The sequence below is a fragment of the Eublepharis macularius genome, chromosome 13 (genome assembly GCF_028583425.1).
Source record: "Eublepharis macularius isolate TG4126 chromosome 13, MPM_Emac_v1.0, whole genome shotgun sequence".
NCBI lineage: Eukaryota > Metazoa > Chordata > Lepidosauria > Squamata > Eublepharidae > Eublepharis > Eublepharis macularius.
The window spans coordinates 47,966,444-47,981,808 of NC_072802.1; the positions used below are offsets into that span (position 1 = coordinate 47,966,444).

At 43.7% G+C, this 15,365-nt stretch overlaps 1 protein-coding gene across 1 annotated transcript; it reads left to right on the forward strand.

The window, feature by feature from the left end:
• The first annotated feature begins 2,953 nt into the window (after positions 1-2,953).
• Positions 2,954-11,241, forward strand: PLA2G1B (phospholipase A2 group IB). The gene is made up of 4 exons (XM_054996198.1): positions 2,954-3,024; positions 7,606-7,762; positions 9,891-10,018; positions 10,968-11,241. Exons 1-4 carry the CDS (start codon positions 2,994-2,996, stop codon positions 11,087-11,089), a joined length of 438 nt encoding a protein of 145 aa, XP_054852173.1. The 5' UTR covers positions 2,954-2,993; the 3' UTR covers positions 11,090-11,241.
• The last annotated feature ends 4,124 nt before the right edge of the window (positions 11,242-15,365 follow it).

Sequence of the window (15,365 nt, forward strand, 5' to 3'; positions counted from 1 at the left end):
TCTAATTTGACCGGTGAGTATATTAAGGGATGAAAAAATGAAGCGTTTATTCAAAAGCAGATTAAAATAGTTGTGGACTGTACCATTTTGAACTGCCAGAGTGGTTGGAATGGTGTATGTTCAAGCGCACTGTCAGCTTAAAAACAGAAATCCCCCTCTTCTTATACATAGAAAACCAGCATAAATATGAAGGCTAGCCTTCTCCCTGAAATGCTAGTGTTTTATTACCATATAAGAATGCAAACATCATGGAGAGGGGGATCCTCCCCCAAGCAGCCTGAAGTGGTACAATTCAACTTTCCTATTTGATTCTGATTGTATAAAAACTGGCACCTGAATGCCCATCCCTTCAATAAGGATGACTCCATCAGAATGGCTTCAGCTCTCTAGAGAAAAAATGTCCTTGTCCTCCTCCTCCCCATAGAATTGCTCTCTTGTCCATGAATCCCATGAATCACAGGCCCCAACCCCAAGCAGCGTGAAAAATATTGGGAGAGTTCTCTTTTTGAGGTAGGGTGGGAAGAAGGAAGGGGGGATATGTAGCTAATTAGTACTGGAAACACAAAGCAATAATTTTTGTTACTGAGACGAGTCTTGTGTGTCTGTTTTTAAATGAAATTAAAGAGCAGCAGCAATTGATTGGGTTTTATTTTTATTCCCTCGTCTTCAACTTTGGAGGCTGTGAATAGCACTCTGCCTCCTCCTTGGTACCTGTGCTAAGCTGCTTCTGTGCCCATCTCTCCCAACCTTTATTGGCTGTATTGCTAAGGTCTGGAATTTGCATTTCAGCCCTCTTGGCTGCTGCCTAGAAATGGATCTATGGTTGGGGAGTGGCTGTTTGTGTGCGTGCGTGCGCGTGCGTGTTTTTAAGAAAATAAAGCTGTGGTTTTTATTAAGCCAGTTTTATTACACATCAATGTTTATTCTCTCCATACCTGTAACCCCCTTTTCCAGATTTTCAGTTTAAAATTCCTAATAAATTATTTGAAAATGACTTTTGTTTTGTGGTGGTCTGTAGTGGGTTAATGTTCCAAAGATTCTTTTAAGCTTACATTTGAAAAACATCCGAAACATCCCAAGTGTAGAGATGTAACTAAGGGGAAACATGACAAAGGGAAATGTTTTTGATTTCTTGATGCACTTCGAGCATAAATTCATTGAAGTAGCAACAGCCATACAAGTGAAAATGCAGTTCTGGTGATACAGCCTGCCCAAAAGGTATGCAGGGGACGGGTGATCCGGCTAAGGTGTTTACATTCATTTCTCCACTAAGGAAACTGTGTGGTGGCAGAATAAGAGACGGACGGATCAGTTCTTAGGAAGTTTTCCTGCACAAGTCCCAGTGAAACCCAATGGGAACTGTGAAAAAACCATGATTCTTAAGTATCTTCATTTCAGTTGGGTTTGTGAAGGGCAACCTTTCTATGGATTGTGCTCCAATTAATATGGGGTGAAGAGTCAACCATGTCTTTGGTCAGCTCTGCTTCTTCCTGGGATCTGAGATAGTACCTAAGAGTTGGATAGAGTCCACTGGCAGACTAATTAACTTGGCTCACTGGCAATATCATGTTTGAACTTCATTTCACATTTTTGAAATCTGGATAGAAGCAGAGTGCTGAGCGCAAGTCCTTTTGGACTTATTTGGTATCCAATACAGGAGCATTCTTTGAAGTAAAGCAGCAACCATGTGAGCATTACATGGTTGATGTGCCACCCCATCAACCATTTCATGGTTGGAGTGCATTGCCCAGTCAGAAGTTTTGATATTCATGATAAATGAAACTTGTCCTTTGGAGTGTGGGTGCTGTGCCATCTGTTAATTTAGGCAATCAACTTATGAGCTGCTTTTTTCTGTTTGCAAAGCTGTTTAGCAGGGCTTTTTTTCTGGAAAAAGAGGTGGTGGAACTCAGTGGGTTGCCCTCGGAGAAAATGGTCACATGGCTGGTGGCCCCGCCCCCTGATCTCCAGACAGAGGGGAGTTTAGATTGCCCTCCATGCCGCAGTGCGGCATGGAGGGCAATCTAAATTCCCCTCTGGAGATCAGGGGGCGGGGCCACCAGACATGTGACTATTTGCAAGAGGTTCCGGAACTCCGTTCCACCGTGTTCCAGCTGAAAAAAAGCCCTGCTGTTAAGAATCCTTAGATGGGTTAATGCATTGTGTGGTCACCAATATCTACAACTTGTGACGCCAGCATTCATAGGTGTTTGTATGAGCATACAAGCCTGAGAAAGTCTGCAGCTCAGAGAAACATGGGTTGCATATTGAAAGTTCCAGTTTCAGTCTGTGGCAGCTTCAGTTAAAAGGGATACCAGCCTAAGCCTGCCTGTCAATGGAGATTTGCAGTTAGAGTCAATATTACTGATCCAATACTCTGCAATGATTGTGCTAGTAGATGTGATTCCATGTAAGGGCTTGTGGAGAATAGAGAATGTGTTCCTGAACTGAGGCTTAGTTTACACATTGTTTGAGTGAATGAGTGTCATCAGTAATACATACTACTTAAAATCTTTTCAATGGAAAAGGATCACATATTCAGTTGAGAAATCAAGCTCTGTGTGCGTGTGTGTGTGTGTGAGAGAGAGAGAGCCAGGCCTTAGTTTCTAAACAAAACAAAAACATTGCTCTCTGTTCTGGAATCCTAATTCAAGATGTACCATTTGCTGAGGTAAGCAGCTCCACACATGCTCTTTAGAAAACGACTAAACCCTGGGGAGTCCTCTACACACGTGCATTAAAATGTCTCAAACCAGGCTAGTGTTAAAGTTTAAAACAAAACAAAATTCCTTACTGGAAAAACTTTTGTCCAAGCTGATTCTTGGAACCCAAGTGGCTGGCTTTCCGTTGGCCTTGGCCTGACAGAAGAGGGATTCTTAATAGAAAGGCAAACATTGCCCTGTTATCTCAGATCCTGGTGCCAAGGTAAAGCGGTGGTATAAAGAGGCCAAGAAGAGGAATGCTGAATTCCTTCCTTGCTGTGCTTTGTGGACAAAATGAGCCTCGCCCTTCTCCTTCTGGTGCTGGGTAAGTTGCGATCAAGACACAGTGTAACTGGGAAGGAGGCTACCCTGGATGAGAACAGAAAGCATTTCTATTGCCACAATGATGCAAAAGACGTGTAAGGAACCCTCTTAAAGCCCCCATCTGTATGCCTGGTTCAGATGCTCTTGGTGGCTATTCCCTCCTTCCAATTATGGGACTCTCCACTCTGTAGACCTGCAAAAGTCCAAACCTGAGCACCAGTTGGAAGTGTAGCAAGGCTTTGCCTTAAACAATGGGGAAAAGCAACTTAGACTAGAGTTAGTTATTAGGGGACAAGGGGTCAGAGTGCTTTTGGGAGTCAACAAGGGAAAAGGGGAGGGGGTGGGATAACATATATTAAGAAAAGGGGTATATTTGTTGTAAAATGTTTTTGAAATGTATGTGAACCCGTCCAATAAAAATTTTCAAAAAAAAAAAGGGGGAAGTGTAGCAAGGCTGGCAGGGACTGGTCCTGGGTGTCCAGAGCTGAGATGAGAAAGGGGGACATTTAAATGTTGAAAAAATATGGTGTATGTGTGTGTGCATGCACATGTGCTTCTTTGTTTCTGTTATCTGCACTAAACCTATAGAATGGGATAGATTCTAAATCATGTGTGCATGCGCGTGCGCATTCATAGCATGCTGTTTGCTTAAATGTGTAGCCATATGGAGATTGTACAAGCATTGATATTCAGCTGCTGAAACCAGGAAAGAAGCTTTCTCTTTGCCACATGAGGGCGCATTTACGTACGAACCCTAGTAGAGTTTCAGAGAGATCCTTTCCTGTTTCATGCCTATTATATTGTATTTGGCTATTTAATAGCAGCCACTAAAAATATAGTTGTCCCAAATAATCACTTGAATATCTCAGGCAACTGGACCAGCCTGAACTCAGAAATTCCATAGGTACTTAGAAACTATTTAAAACTACACTAATTGAGGCCCAGATAAAATGCATCTCAAGTCAGAAAAAGTACTGCCAAGTCTAAAAGGATGCTTGTGTTACACCGACAGGTGCTTTCCTGCTTCTACCCAATTCTTCAGAGCAAGCATGAGACAAACCAAGGGTTTACTTCAAAGAAAATGTATTCAGATATTGCAACATCGGATGCACAATCTTAAAGCAAGCTTCTGTGTGTACCATTGAAACAGGATTACAAGCAGTTTTAAAGTCAGGTTACATCACAAAAGAAAGCATCTTCAAGACAGTTACTAATTGGTCATTACATACATCTGACCTGTTGCATACCTTATCATTGGCTAATATCCAGTTCTCAGATTTATTCTTGTGACAGTGCATTTAGCATCCCAAACCCATCCCCTTACTACCCGTTATCTATTTCCCTTATATGGTCACTCCACACCTTAGTCCAGTCTCCATAAGCCACAAGCAGGACAGCACGTACATTACTGGAAGAGGGAGGAGGGCTACCCCTCCTCCTTACCTCTTTCTCAAGGGTGGATGGGCCTTTGGACCAGCCTCTTATCTCTCTGTCCCCTAGGCAACGGGGAGAAAAGGAGAGAAAAGAGGAAAGCCAGGGTTCCTCTTTCTTGGCCTGCTGTCCGCAATTTCAGTTGTGGCTAAACAGTTTCTAGTAACTGGACATGGGTTTTTTTTTTTTTTACAAAAGTTACATTGTACTGTTAGTTAAATCCTACAATATGGCTATGATGAATATAGAGATACATGTGTATATAAAAATATTAATTCAGCACCTGCATGATTAAAAGCTCAAGTCAAGGAAGTCATAAGAGACAGCTGCTTAAAAGGGGAAAGTGTCCTTGACTGAGGTGAGCAGAAAGCATCACAGGTTCTGGCAAAACAAATGTGAGTTGATAAAGGGAATAAAAAGAGAATTTGAGGAATGGATAATCAAAAACATTAAGACAAACTGCAAGCATTTATTCAAATCTATCAGCAATGGGAAACTGACTAGGAAAATGTTCAGGCCTTTGGATGACAAATAAAAGAATTGCTTAAGGAGAAAATAGGGAGATGGCAGAGAAACGGAATAAATTCTTTGCATCTGTTTTCATTGTGAACCATGTGGGGCACACACCCACGCCAGAGCTGCTATTTCTGGGAAGGGTGCCTGAGGAATTGAGTCAAATTGAGGTGATGAGAGATGATGTTTTAGGACTACAGTACTAGGCAATCTGAAAAAGTAAGCCTGCAGGTCCAGATTGGAATACACCCAAGGGTTCTTAATTTCAATTTCGAAAAGTGAAATTGTTGATCTACTAACAAGTATATGTAACTTGTTGCTAAAATTGGCTTCCATACTGGATGGCTAGAAAGTAGCAAATGCCATCCCAGTTTTTAAAATGGGTCCAGAGGGTGTAAATACAAAGTTTAACATCTGTTATTGGTAAATTAGTAGAAGCTGTTATTAAAGAGAAAAGAATTAAGCACGTTGAGGAATAAAGTCTGCAGCATGGCTTCTACAAAGGGAAGAAGTCCTGCCTCACCAATCTCTTGGAGTTCTTTTGAGCAGATGAACAAGCATGTGGACAAGGACAACCCAATCAATATCATATACTTAAGACTTCCAAAAGGATTTTGACAAGGTACATCACAAAAGATTCCCAAGTAAGCTTAGCAATCATGGGATAAGAAGAAATGTTAAAGGTTAAATGGTAGGAAGCAGATAGTAAAATAAATGAAAAATTCTCACAATAGAGGGAAGTGAGCAGTGGAGTCCACAAAGACTGGTATTGGGACCTGTGCTATTTAAATTTGCTCATAAACTATTTGGAATTGGGACTGAGCCGTGTCAAAGCCAAATGTGCAGACAATACCAAATCATTCAAGATGGTGAAAACCAAGGCAGATTATGAAGAGCTACAGGAGTGTCTGGGCAACAGTGTGGCAAATGAGGTTTAATATAAGTACATGTAAGGTGATGCATATTGGAATAAAAGAACCTAAATTTAAATATATGCTGATGGGGTCTGAACTGGCTGAGACCAAGACTGAAAGAGATCTTGGGGTTGTAGTGGAAAACTTGATGAAAATGCTGAGCCAGCATGTGGCAGTGATGAAAAAGGCGAACTCCATGCTAGGAATTGTTAGGAAAGGGATTGAAAATAAAATGGTCAATATAGTAATGTTATTGCGTGTGTAGAGCTAGGAAGTGGCCTCATTTGGAATACTATGTGCAGTTCTGATCACCATATTTAAGAAAAGATATTGCAGAGCTGGAAAAAAGTACAAAGGAGGGCAACCAAGATGATTAAAGGTGATTGGCACACTTTTCTTTTGAGGAAAGGCAGGAGAGTCTGTGTGACTTTTCAGTCAAATTGCCAAGGGAAGGTGTAACAGAGGTTTATAAAATTATGCACGGGGTGGACAAAGTGGATGGAGGAAGCTTTCTCTCCCTTTCCTATAGTAGTAGAACTTGGGGCATCCAATTAAGTTGTTGGGAAACAGGTTCAAGACAGATCAAGGAAATAGTTCTCTACTCAAAGAATCATTAAACTCCGAAATTCACACCAGTAGAGGACAATTTTAAAGGGGGAGTAGGCAGATTCATGAAGGAGAGGTCTGTCAATGGCTACTAGCTACCGTAACTGAAGGGAGGCTCTATCTACAGAGTCAGAAAGTCTCTGAACGCCAGAGGCAGCATCAGGGGATGGCCTTGTTTGTTTGGCCCTCCAGTGCAACTGAGAGCCAAGCTGCAAGTGACAACTTACACTTGCCTGGCAAGTGAACAGACTCAGGGCCAAGCTACAAGTGACAAATGACACTTGAATGGCAAGTGTATTTCTCCCTGTTCACTTGCCCTCCACTCGATCCACTTGCCATTCAAGTGTCATTTGTCTCTTGTAGCTTGGCCCTCACGTGTATTCCTCCCTGTTCACTTGCCATTCACTTGTGCTCCACTTGATCAAGTGGAAATAGGGTTGCCAGGTCCAAGTTGGGAAATTCCTGGAGATTTTGGGGGTGGAGCCTGGAGAGGGTGGGGTTTGAGGAGGGGAAGGGCCTCAGTGGGGTATAATTCTATAGAGTTCACCCTTCAAAGCAGCCATTTTCTCCAGGGGAACTGGTCTGTGTTGCCTGGAGATCAGTTGTAATTCCGGGAGATCTCCAGTAATCACCTGGAGGCTGGCAACCCTAAGTGGAGAGCAGGTGAATGGCAAGTGAACAGGGAGGAATACACATGAGTCTGTTCATTTGCCAGGCAAGTGTAATTTGTCACTTGTAGCTTGGCTCAGATTGGCAGCTGTGTGAAATGGTATGCTGGAACAGACGGACCACCGGTCAGATCCAGTAGGCTCTACTTGCATTCTCATAATGTTCTGCAAGAAATGTATGAAACAAATGCTACCATCAGCCCAAAACTCTAACTTTGCCACCTTCCAACAGGGAGGCTTTCTCAGAGCTGTGTCATATGCAGAAACATGAAATGGGCTCTTTTGCTGGGGGGGCTAATCCTTTGTTACTCTCTAGATACAAGAATGCAGCTCTTGCAGGCATAAGAATGATATATTCCTCCAATTATAATTCAAAAGAAAACCCAGAAGTTTGGGGAAACCCTAACTCAGGTTCTTATCCGATTGTTTTTTTTCCTTTCTCTGCCTCAGTGGGCACATCCAGTGCCGCCATCCCTCGGAATTTGTGGCAATTCCGTAACATGATCAAATGCACCATCCCAACCAGTGACCCGCTGAAGGATTACAACAACTATGGCTGCTACTGTGGCTTAGGGGGCAGTGGGACACCGGTGGACAAACTAGACGAGTAAGCAAATCTGCTCCTTGAATGCTGCCGCCGCCACTACCATGCTCCAAACACACCTCTGGGCCTTTTCATTTAAATTAACAGATATTGTTAAGCAAACAATTTTAAATAAGTTCAGATTAGATAGGGTGTTTCCAATTCCAGACACAATGTAAATACTTACTGGAAACCTGCAATTCATACACATCCACACAGGAGAGGTCTACTAGGCATGGCACCTAAATGGAACCTCCAAGTTCAGAAGCAGTCTACCCTGGGTTTCATGTAACAGAGGCATAAAATAAGGAGAGCCTATTGTTTTTCTATTAACCTAGTGAGCATCCTGAGTCATCGGGGTGGCTCCAGTTTCAAGCAGGACACTGAATATAAGAACAAGATGTTTTTCTCTCCATCTCCTCCTACCAAAATTGCTGTTTCTTATGAAAAATACAGTTTGCAAGGGAAGAAAGGCAGCATGGCCTAGCCCGATCTCATCAAGGCCGTCGTCACATGGGCTTCTATTTAGCGCGAAAATGGGGCAATTTCCCGGCAAACACCCACCTTATTCCAACACTGATGCGATTTTCTCTCTTCTGCTTTGTGCTTGATAGTCGCGATATTTTGCGCTTCAGTGTGAATGCCTCACATCGATGTTTTTCGCCTTGCCACGTCATAGGCCCACCCTTTTTTTCTCTCCTCAATCCCAGAATCCATTTCTCCCACGACTCCCCCCTTTTTTTGTAATAATCGCTATAATGACATCACACAATGAAAATTTTCTGCTGAAGAAAACAAGTAAAAATGACAGAATTGCCATTAGAGAAATTTTTATTTTAACCCAAAACCACACCTCGCTAAAAATGGCCGTGTTCAGTCATTTTCCAGGTTTTTTAAACATTACAGTTGGGCTACCGGCATGTTTATCTAATGTTATTCTGTTATAGCGGAATTAAACGCCAATTTTTTTTTAAAAAAAGGGGGAGGAGCTGCTTCTGCGCCCATTAGAGAGAACGGAACAGAGTGCTTAGGTGTGGATAGCTGGGAGCGCGAAGTGACCCAAAGAAACGTTACTGTGCCGATATCAGCGATGACGCTATATGCTGTAAATTTAACAGAACAGATGCCCGTGTGACGACGGCCCAGATCTCAGAAACTAAGCAGGGTTGGTATTTGGATGGGAGACTACCAGGGAAGACTCTGCAGAGGAAGGCAATGGCAAACCACCTCTGATTCTTACTAATCTGGGCAAGCCCCTTGGTGGGCTTGCCATAGGTCGTTTGACAGCACGCGCGCATGCACGCGCACAGTTTGAAATCCCTATTAAGCTGACAGGCTCTAGGTTTATTTGGGACTGACCATAGGAAGTTTTTAATTAGAATTCACGGTCTCAAGAAAACAAGACAGGACAGCTAAAATCCACGACAGCTTTTCAAAAGGACAAGCTGGGATGGGGCCAGAGGAGGAGGAGAAGATAGACAATTAGGAATACAATACAATTAGGAATACATTAGCACAATACATTGTTGCTAGCTGAGTGCCAAGGAAAGATGGACTTTCTGCAGTCTCCCCTTACAGGCTACTATAAACTGATCAGGGCAGGACTAGGCCAATTTCCCCTTCCACCGTTTTCCTCCTCCTCATTTACTGATGTTCAATTGCCTTTGCCATTCTGTGATTACAGGGGGAGGGTGGTGTGTGTGGTAGTAAGGGTGTTGATAGTTTGCTGCTATTTCTTTTTTCCTGTTCACAAATTTAATATTTTTCTGCATATTTGGCAATTTCTCTTAGTATGTAAAACATCCTCGCCCCATCCTGTGTCTGAGTGGCCTCTTTTCCCTGCCCTAGTTCTGGTAGATGGACTGCCATATTGGTGGTTAGAAGAAAGGATGACTTGACAGATTCCTGGATCTGTCCAGCCATGAAATCTCAGTGGAGCCTCCATCTTCAAGAGGAGTATATCTTTGCATAATTTCCTTAGCATTTGGTATTCAATGACCAGCATCTTTACAATTACTTGTGAACTTCCTCAAATCGGCTATCTGACTGTTGTTAGAAAAAGAACATTAAAGTCGGTGGTTTCGTACAGCAATGAATGGAATTAGTTCTTCCTAAGATCAGGGAATCACTCTGGTTTCTTTTTCCTGAGCAGATGCTGTCAGACTCATGACTACTGCTATTCTGAAGCCAAGAAACACCCCAAGTGTAAATTCATTCTGGACAGTCCGTATACAGAGATCTACTCCTACAGCTGCTCTGGCAGTGACATCACTTGTAGCGGTAAATGGATGCGCCTCCACAACGTGTTTACCTGCAGTGGGAAACCTATAACTCACTCTGGTCACATGTATGCTTTGCCCACAAAAAAAATCCAGGTTTAATTTGTTAAAAAGAATCTGATTACTGGAAAGAGCTCCCAATTGCTACTGATTGCAGAAGACTCTAGAGGGGCCAGGGGTCTGATTCCAAATAACGCTGTGTCCTGTGCCTTTCCTTCAGCTTTTAGGGGAGGGGATGAAGCGAGGTCTGCCTGAAAGCATACAGAATCTAAGCATTTCCTTTGGGCATGCATTTCCCTGGTGAGATCTGATGTTGAGGTGTAATTCCTGACTCATGTCCTTGTCTAATTATTTTTATTTATTTGCTTCATTTATACCCCACCTTTTCTCCCCTATGGGGACCCCCTAGGTGACTTAGGGCCAAGCTACAAGTGACGAATGACACTTGAATGGCAAGTGTATTTCTGCCTGTTCACTTGCCCTCCACTCAATCCACTTGCCATTCAAGTGTCATTTGTCACTTGTAGCTTGGCCCTTACATAATACTCCTGTCCTCCACAAAACCCCTATGAGGTAGGTTAGGCTGTGTGTGTGTGACTGGCCCATGTTACCTGGCAAGCTTCCACGACAGAGTGAGAATTCAAACCTGGTTCTCCCACATCCTGCTCCATCACTCTAACCACTACGCTGGCTTTCTCTGATGATCCCGACTGCCACCAGTGGTGTTTAAAAAATCTAAACAATTCTACACCACTTGTACTACAAACAGAAGCAAGGTGTAGGAATCATAGGAAGGGTGGCAGGTGATGGAGAAAGTGATCATTACTGAATGCCAATCTAGCAAGTTTCTAAATATTATCGTTGGTGGTCTAAAATGTTGAGGAAGCTGCGAGCAAAGGGGAGGGGGACTGAGATCTGTGCTCCTGATCTCCCCATCTCTCTCTCTTCAGAAAAGAATAACGAATGTGAAGCCTTTATCTGTGGCTGCGATAGCAGAGCTGCCCTCTGTTTCTCAGGGGCTCCGTACAACGAGGACAACAAGAATTTGGACACTAGCAAGAAGTGCAAGTGAAGACTGGGCTGTCTCCCCCATGCAAAGACTTTTCTCTGCCCCCTCTTGTGCACCCCGTCCGCAACTAGCTTCGTGAGCAACGGCAAAGAGGGAGGCATGGATAATTAGTTCAGCTTTTGGCTGCCTCTGAGTAATAAAATTTGGCATCAAAACTTGTCAACGTTTTTCTTTTGGGGTCGTGGGTGGAAGACAAGCCGCCGTCTTGACCCTGATTTCTTGGTTCTTTAAGAAAGCGCTGCGGGCAAGGAATTGCACTGGAGCCCGCGTTCAGAGATGTGCAGTCCTCCAGCCGGGGCAAGCGCAAAGTGGCTCTCCTTTCTCTCACTGGGGAGGGAAGATCCCGAAGTCGCACAGCTCTGCTGCGGAGCGTCGCTTAAACCCCAGCCCCATTCTCTTGCCAGGAATGCTTAAGGGGGAAACGCTTTCACACGGGGAGAAGAGGAGCACGGGGTGCGCGCCCCCCCCCCCCAGCTCCCAGTCTCTGTTTACGCCATAATGTGAATGTCCCGACGCCGCCGCAGCTTCCGGAAAGGAGGCGGACGCGTAAAGCAACAGCGCCGAGCTCCGAGCAAGGACTAGCCAAGCCAGCATAACCCGGGGAAACGTAAGCCACGCCCACCCTTCGGCTCCCCCAGGTGCCCGCCCACGTCCCGGGGCAGAATCGAAGAGCCCGCCCACGTTTCTTTTCGATATGCCTGGATTGGTTTCTGCCTGAGTTTCAGAACCTCTGTTCGGTGACAGAGTTCAGGCACAGTAATGACAGCGCTTGGAGCATGTAGCGCAGGGTTGGAGGTCCAGTTATTTTATGGACTAACGAGATTTTCAGGGTGTGAGCTTTCCAGAGTCAAAGCTCCAGATACAGGGAGGAAGAAGGTAGGGGCTTGCTTGAAGGGGACACTCCACCTCCGTCTCCCTTCTGAAGAAGGGAACTTTCGGTCGAGCTACAAGTGACGAATGACACTTGCCTGGCAAGTGAACAGACTCACGTGTATTCCTCCCTGTTCACTTGCGCTCCACTTGCGCTTGTAGTGATCAAGTGGAGCGCAAATGGAGGGCAAGTGAACAGGGAGGAATACACGTGAGTCTGTTCACTTGCCAGGCAAGTGTCATTCGTCACTTGTAGCTCGACCCTTTGACTCATACTTTGAAAATCGTGTTGGTCTCTTAAGGTGCCACTGGACTCAAATCCTGCTGCTCTGCTGCAGACCATCACGGCTACCTACCTGGAACATGTACAGAGTGCTTTTCCTGCTTGAGCAGTGTCTAAAAGTTTCTGCACCTTTTGATTTGATATTACTGCCTCCCCCATGTATGTGTGGGGTTGCTTCCTTTTTGATGATTTTAAAAAATCAGCTACTGGGTTGGAACTTGAGGGAAGGGCACTCTGCATGAGTTCAAAGGAACTCTTCGTTTAAATGGCTGCTTTAGTGAACACAGCCCTGGTAGGCTAGGAGAACAACCACTTGCGGGCCAAGGGGCAGAAGTGTTGACGAGTAGATGGTGTAGCTTCCAAGCAGTCTGAGCTGCAGTACCTCTCTTGTAAGATACTAAGTACTGTCCTTAAGGAATAAGGAACATCTGCAAATGAAAACAGTTGGCCTTTATGGACCCCTTTCCTGGCAACGACGATATATGGGCCAATTACCATTGCTTGTGGCATTGTTACCAAGCAAAACACCCCTTTTCCTATCACCCACTTTGCCATCCTGACTGGCTAAATTGTTAATAGCAAACGTGTACCAGTTAAGGGCAGTGGCTTCCCCCAAAGGTTGCTGGGAGTTGTGAGACAGAGTCTCGTGTTTACTGTGAGCAGATTAGCACCTAGGATTTTTTTTTGTGATATGCATTATTTTACACTTACATTGAACATTTGCCATGTAGTTGCTCACTCACCCATTTTAGAGAGATTCTCCTGTAAGTGCTTCACAATTTGGTTTGGTTTTCACCATCCTGAATAATTTGGGCTTTTAAAATTTAATTTAAATAAATATTTAATTTTAAAAGCTGTATACAAAATCTTACAAATTCTTCTCCATTTTTATAAACAGATAGCATAGACATATTAAACTAATTTCATCATACTAGTCAAAATAACATTCCATTGATCAAACTTATCCAGCCTATTAGCATGCAACATACAGGTTAGTTCCAGTATTTAGCAAAAACATAAGTTACAGCATTTAAAACACATTCTTGAGTGTCTTTAGAAAGGAAGTCTACATAATTCAACAAAAACATCTAGAAGAGATGGGTAACCCTTCACCCATTCCTTGAGAAATGGTTCTAGCGATCATTTCCCAATACTCTTTGGCTCTACTACATTTCAACCACATACATATAAAGGTGGTGCCAGCAACTCCACAAACCATCCTAGTATCATTAATGAATGCTACAGGATGGATCTGAACTCTCAAGAGGCACCTGGGTAAGATCATCAGCTGTGCGTACCTGAACATTCTCTATGGTGACCCCCACCTGGTGGAATGGCCTGCCAGAGAAAGTCAAGAAGGCTTCCATGGTTTTAGCATTCCACAAAACATGTAACATGGAAATTGGTCAGGGCCAATTGGTCAGAAGGGCCAATAAAAGGAGTAGGGAGGCAGTAAAAAGGGGAATGTTAATTAAAACAGAAGTATTCATTGGATGTTTTCTGTTGTTCTTATTTCAGTGCTAATTTTGTAATCTAGCTTGTTGCACTGTTTCATGTATATATTATATTGGTCTTCACTGCTTTGTTTTCTGTAATCCTCCTTGAATCTCAATGAGAAAGGTGGCCTAGAAATGAAGTAAATAAATAATTTCAATGAGGCTTGCCCATGAGAACTTCCTTGTGGATTAGGCCCCGAGCTAATTAGTTAAAGAGGGGGGGGGAATTTGGATTTTCTGAATTATGGGCAATTCCATAATTCTGACCCCTTTCCTCCCCTGTCAATCACTTTTCTGGCCACACGTAGGATGGAGACCCTGGATGAATTTGACAACGAGTATCCACTCATCATATCTTTCTGCGAGCGGATCTCCCCCCAGGACTTTGAGAAACAGTCCTTGAGTTACACTCAGAAATCGCTGCAGGATCTTTATACTCAAATGGAGCAGAATCCCAGAATCTGTGAGAGGATCCTGCGTAAGAGGAAGCAGGCGGAGAATGAAGAAGCTGGTTTGGTGCAATATCTGAAGGTAAGGCTTGGGGCTTAGCAAGAGGACCAAAGAAGAGAGCTGATCAGAGAAAAATAGGGATCTTTAAATCACACATTATTTATAGCTGCTTTGCATGCAAGAATCAGTAGGTGACACTTCACATAGCATGGGGAGATTATTAATTTATTTTGTCATTTATAGTCCGCCTTTCTCACTGACACTCAAGGTGGATTACTGCTGTGAAAGGCACAGAAGCGAAGACAGTAAAAAGGTTGGCAACTCTTCATGGGACAGACCTGTCCACCATGGCCCAAGGGGTCATATGAAATCAGAGATTTGAATCCAGCTATCTCCAGTCCAAGTCCAGCACTCTAGCCTCTGTGCCACACTGGCTTGTTGGCTAGTGCCATCGGCTTGCTCAAATTATCTGGAGCAATTGCTTGAAGGATTCTTACAGTCCTGCATGACTTCTGCACTTGTGGCATTTGGATTGCTCAGTTGGCTTGCAGTGTGAAAGTGGCTCCTTCTCATCCATATGGGGATTATGCTCTTTGTTTGATCTAAGAATGTCAGCCAACCTCATCTGAAATTCATAGGAGAGGCAAACAAAAATCTGAATCTATGCTTACTATGAACGAGGTGATAGAGTTGTGATGTGATAGAATTGACTGTTCCATAGCATTTGTAATGCTCCCTCCGTGGTTACATAAACAAAAGCAGCTTTCCTGCAAATAGAAACCTAGCACAGCAGGGAGAAGTCTTGGGTGGAATCATTTCCCTGATGAACTAATTTTCTTCTTGCAGGGGATTGTTTGGGGAAGCATTCAGAATTGGTTTCTCCCACCCACAGTATCAAGTGGTACAGTCCACTGTATCACCTCTGGATCCCATCACCTCGTTTTGCCACATGCGCAGCCCTTCTATCCCCCACTGTTCTTTTCTAGGCCAAGTTCTTTGCTATGATTCAGGGAGACATAAACTACAACAACTTGATGGAGGAAATGGAGATGGGAGAAAAGGCAGAGCAACTGAAGCGTGAGATGCAGAAGGCCAGTGACTACGCTCATTGTAAGTTTAGCATTATTTTTTTTTTACTGGAGAACTTACCTATGGGGAGGTGGGATTTTTCATGTTGACA

Bases quoted from the DNA above. Each gene is read 5' to 3' on its own strand.
- PLA2G1B (XM_054996198.1), top strand. From the start codon at position 2,994: ATGAGCCTCGCCCTTCTCCTTCTGGTGCTGG. The intron at 3,025-7,605 runs GTAAGTTGCGAT...TCTCTGCCTCAG, and splicing joins CCTTCTCCTTCTGGTGCTGG to TGGGCACATCCAGTGCCGCC. The intron at 7,763-9,890 runs GTAAGCAAATCT...TTTCCTGAGCAG, and splicing joins CCGGTGGACAAACTAGACGA to ATGCTGTCAGACTCATGACT.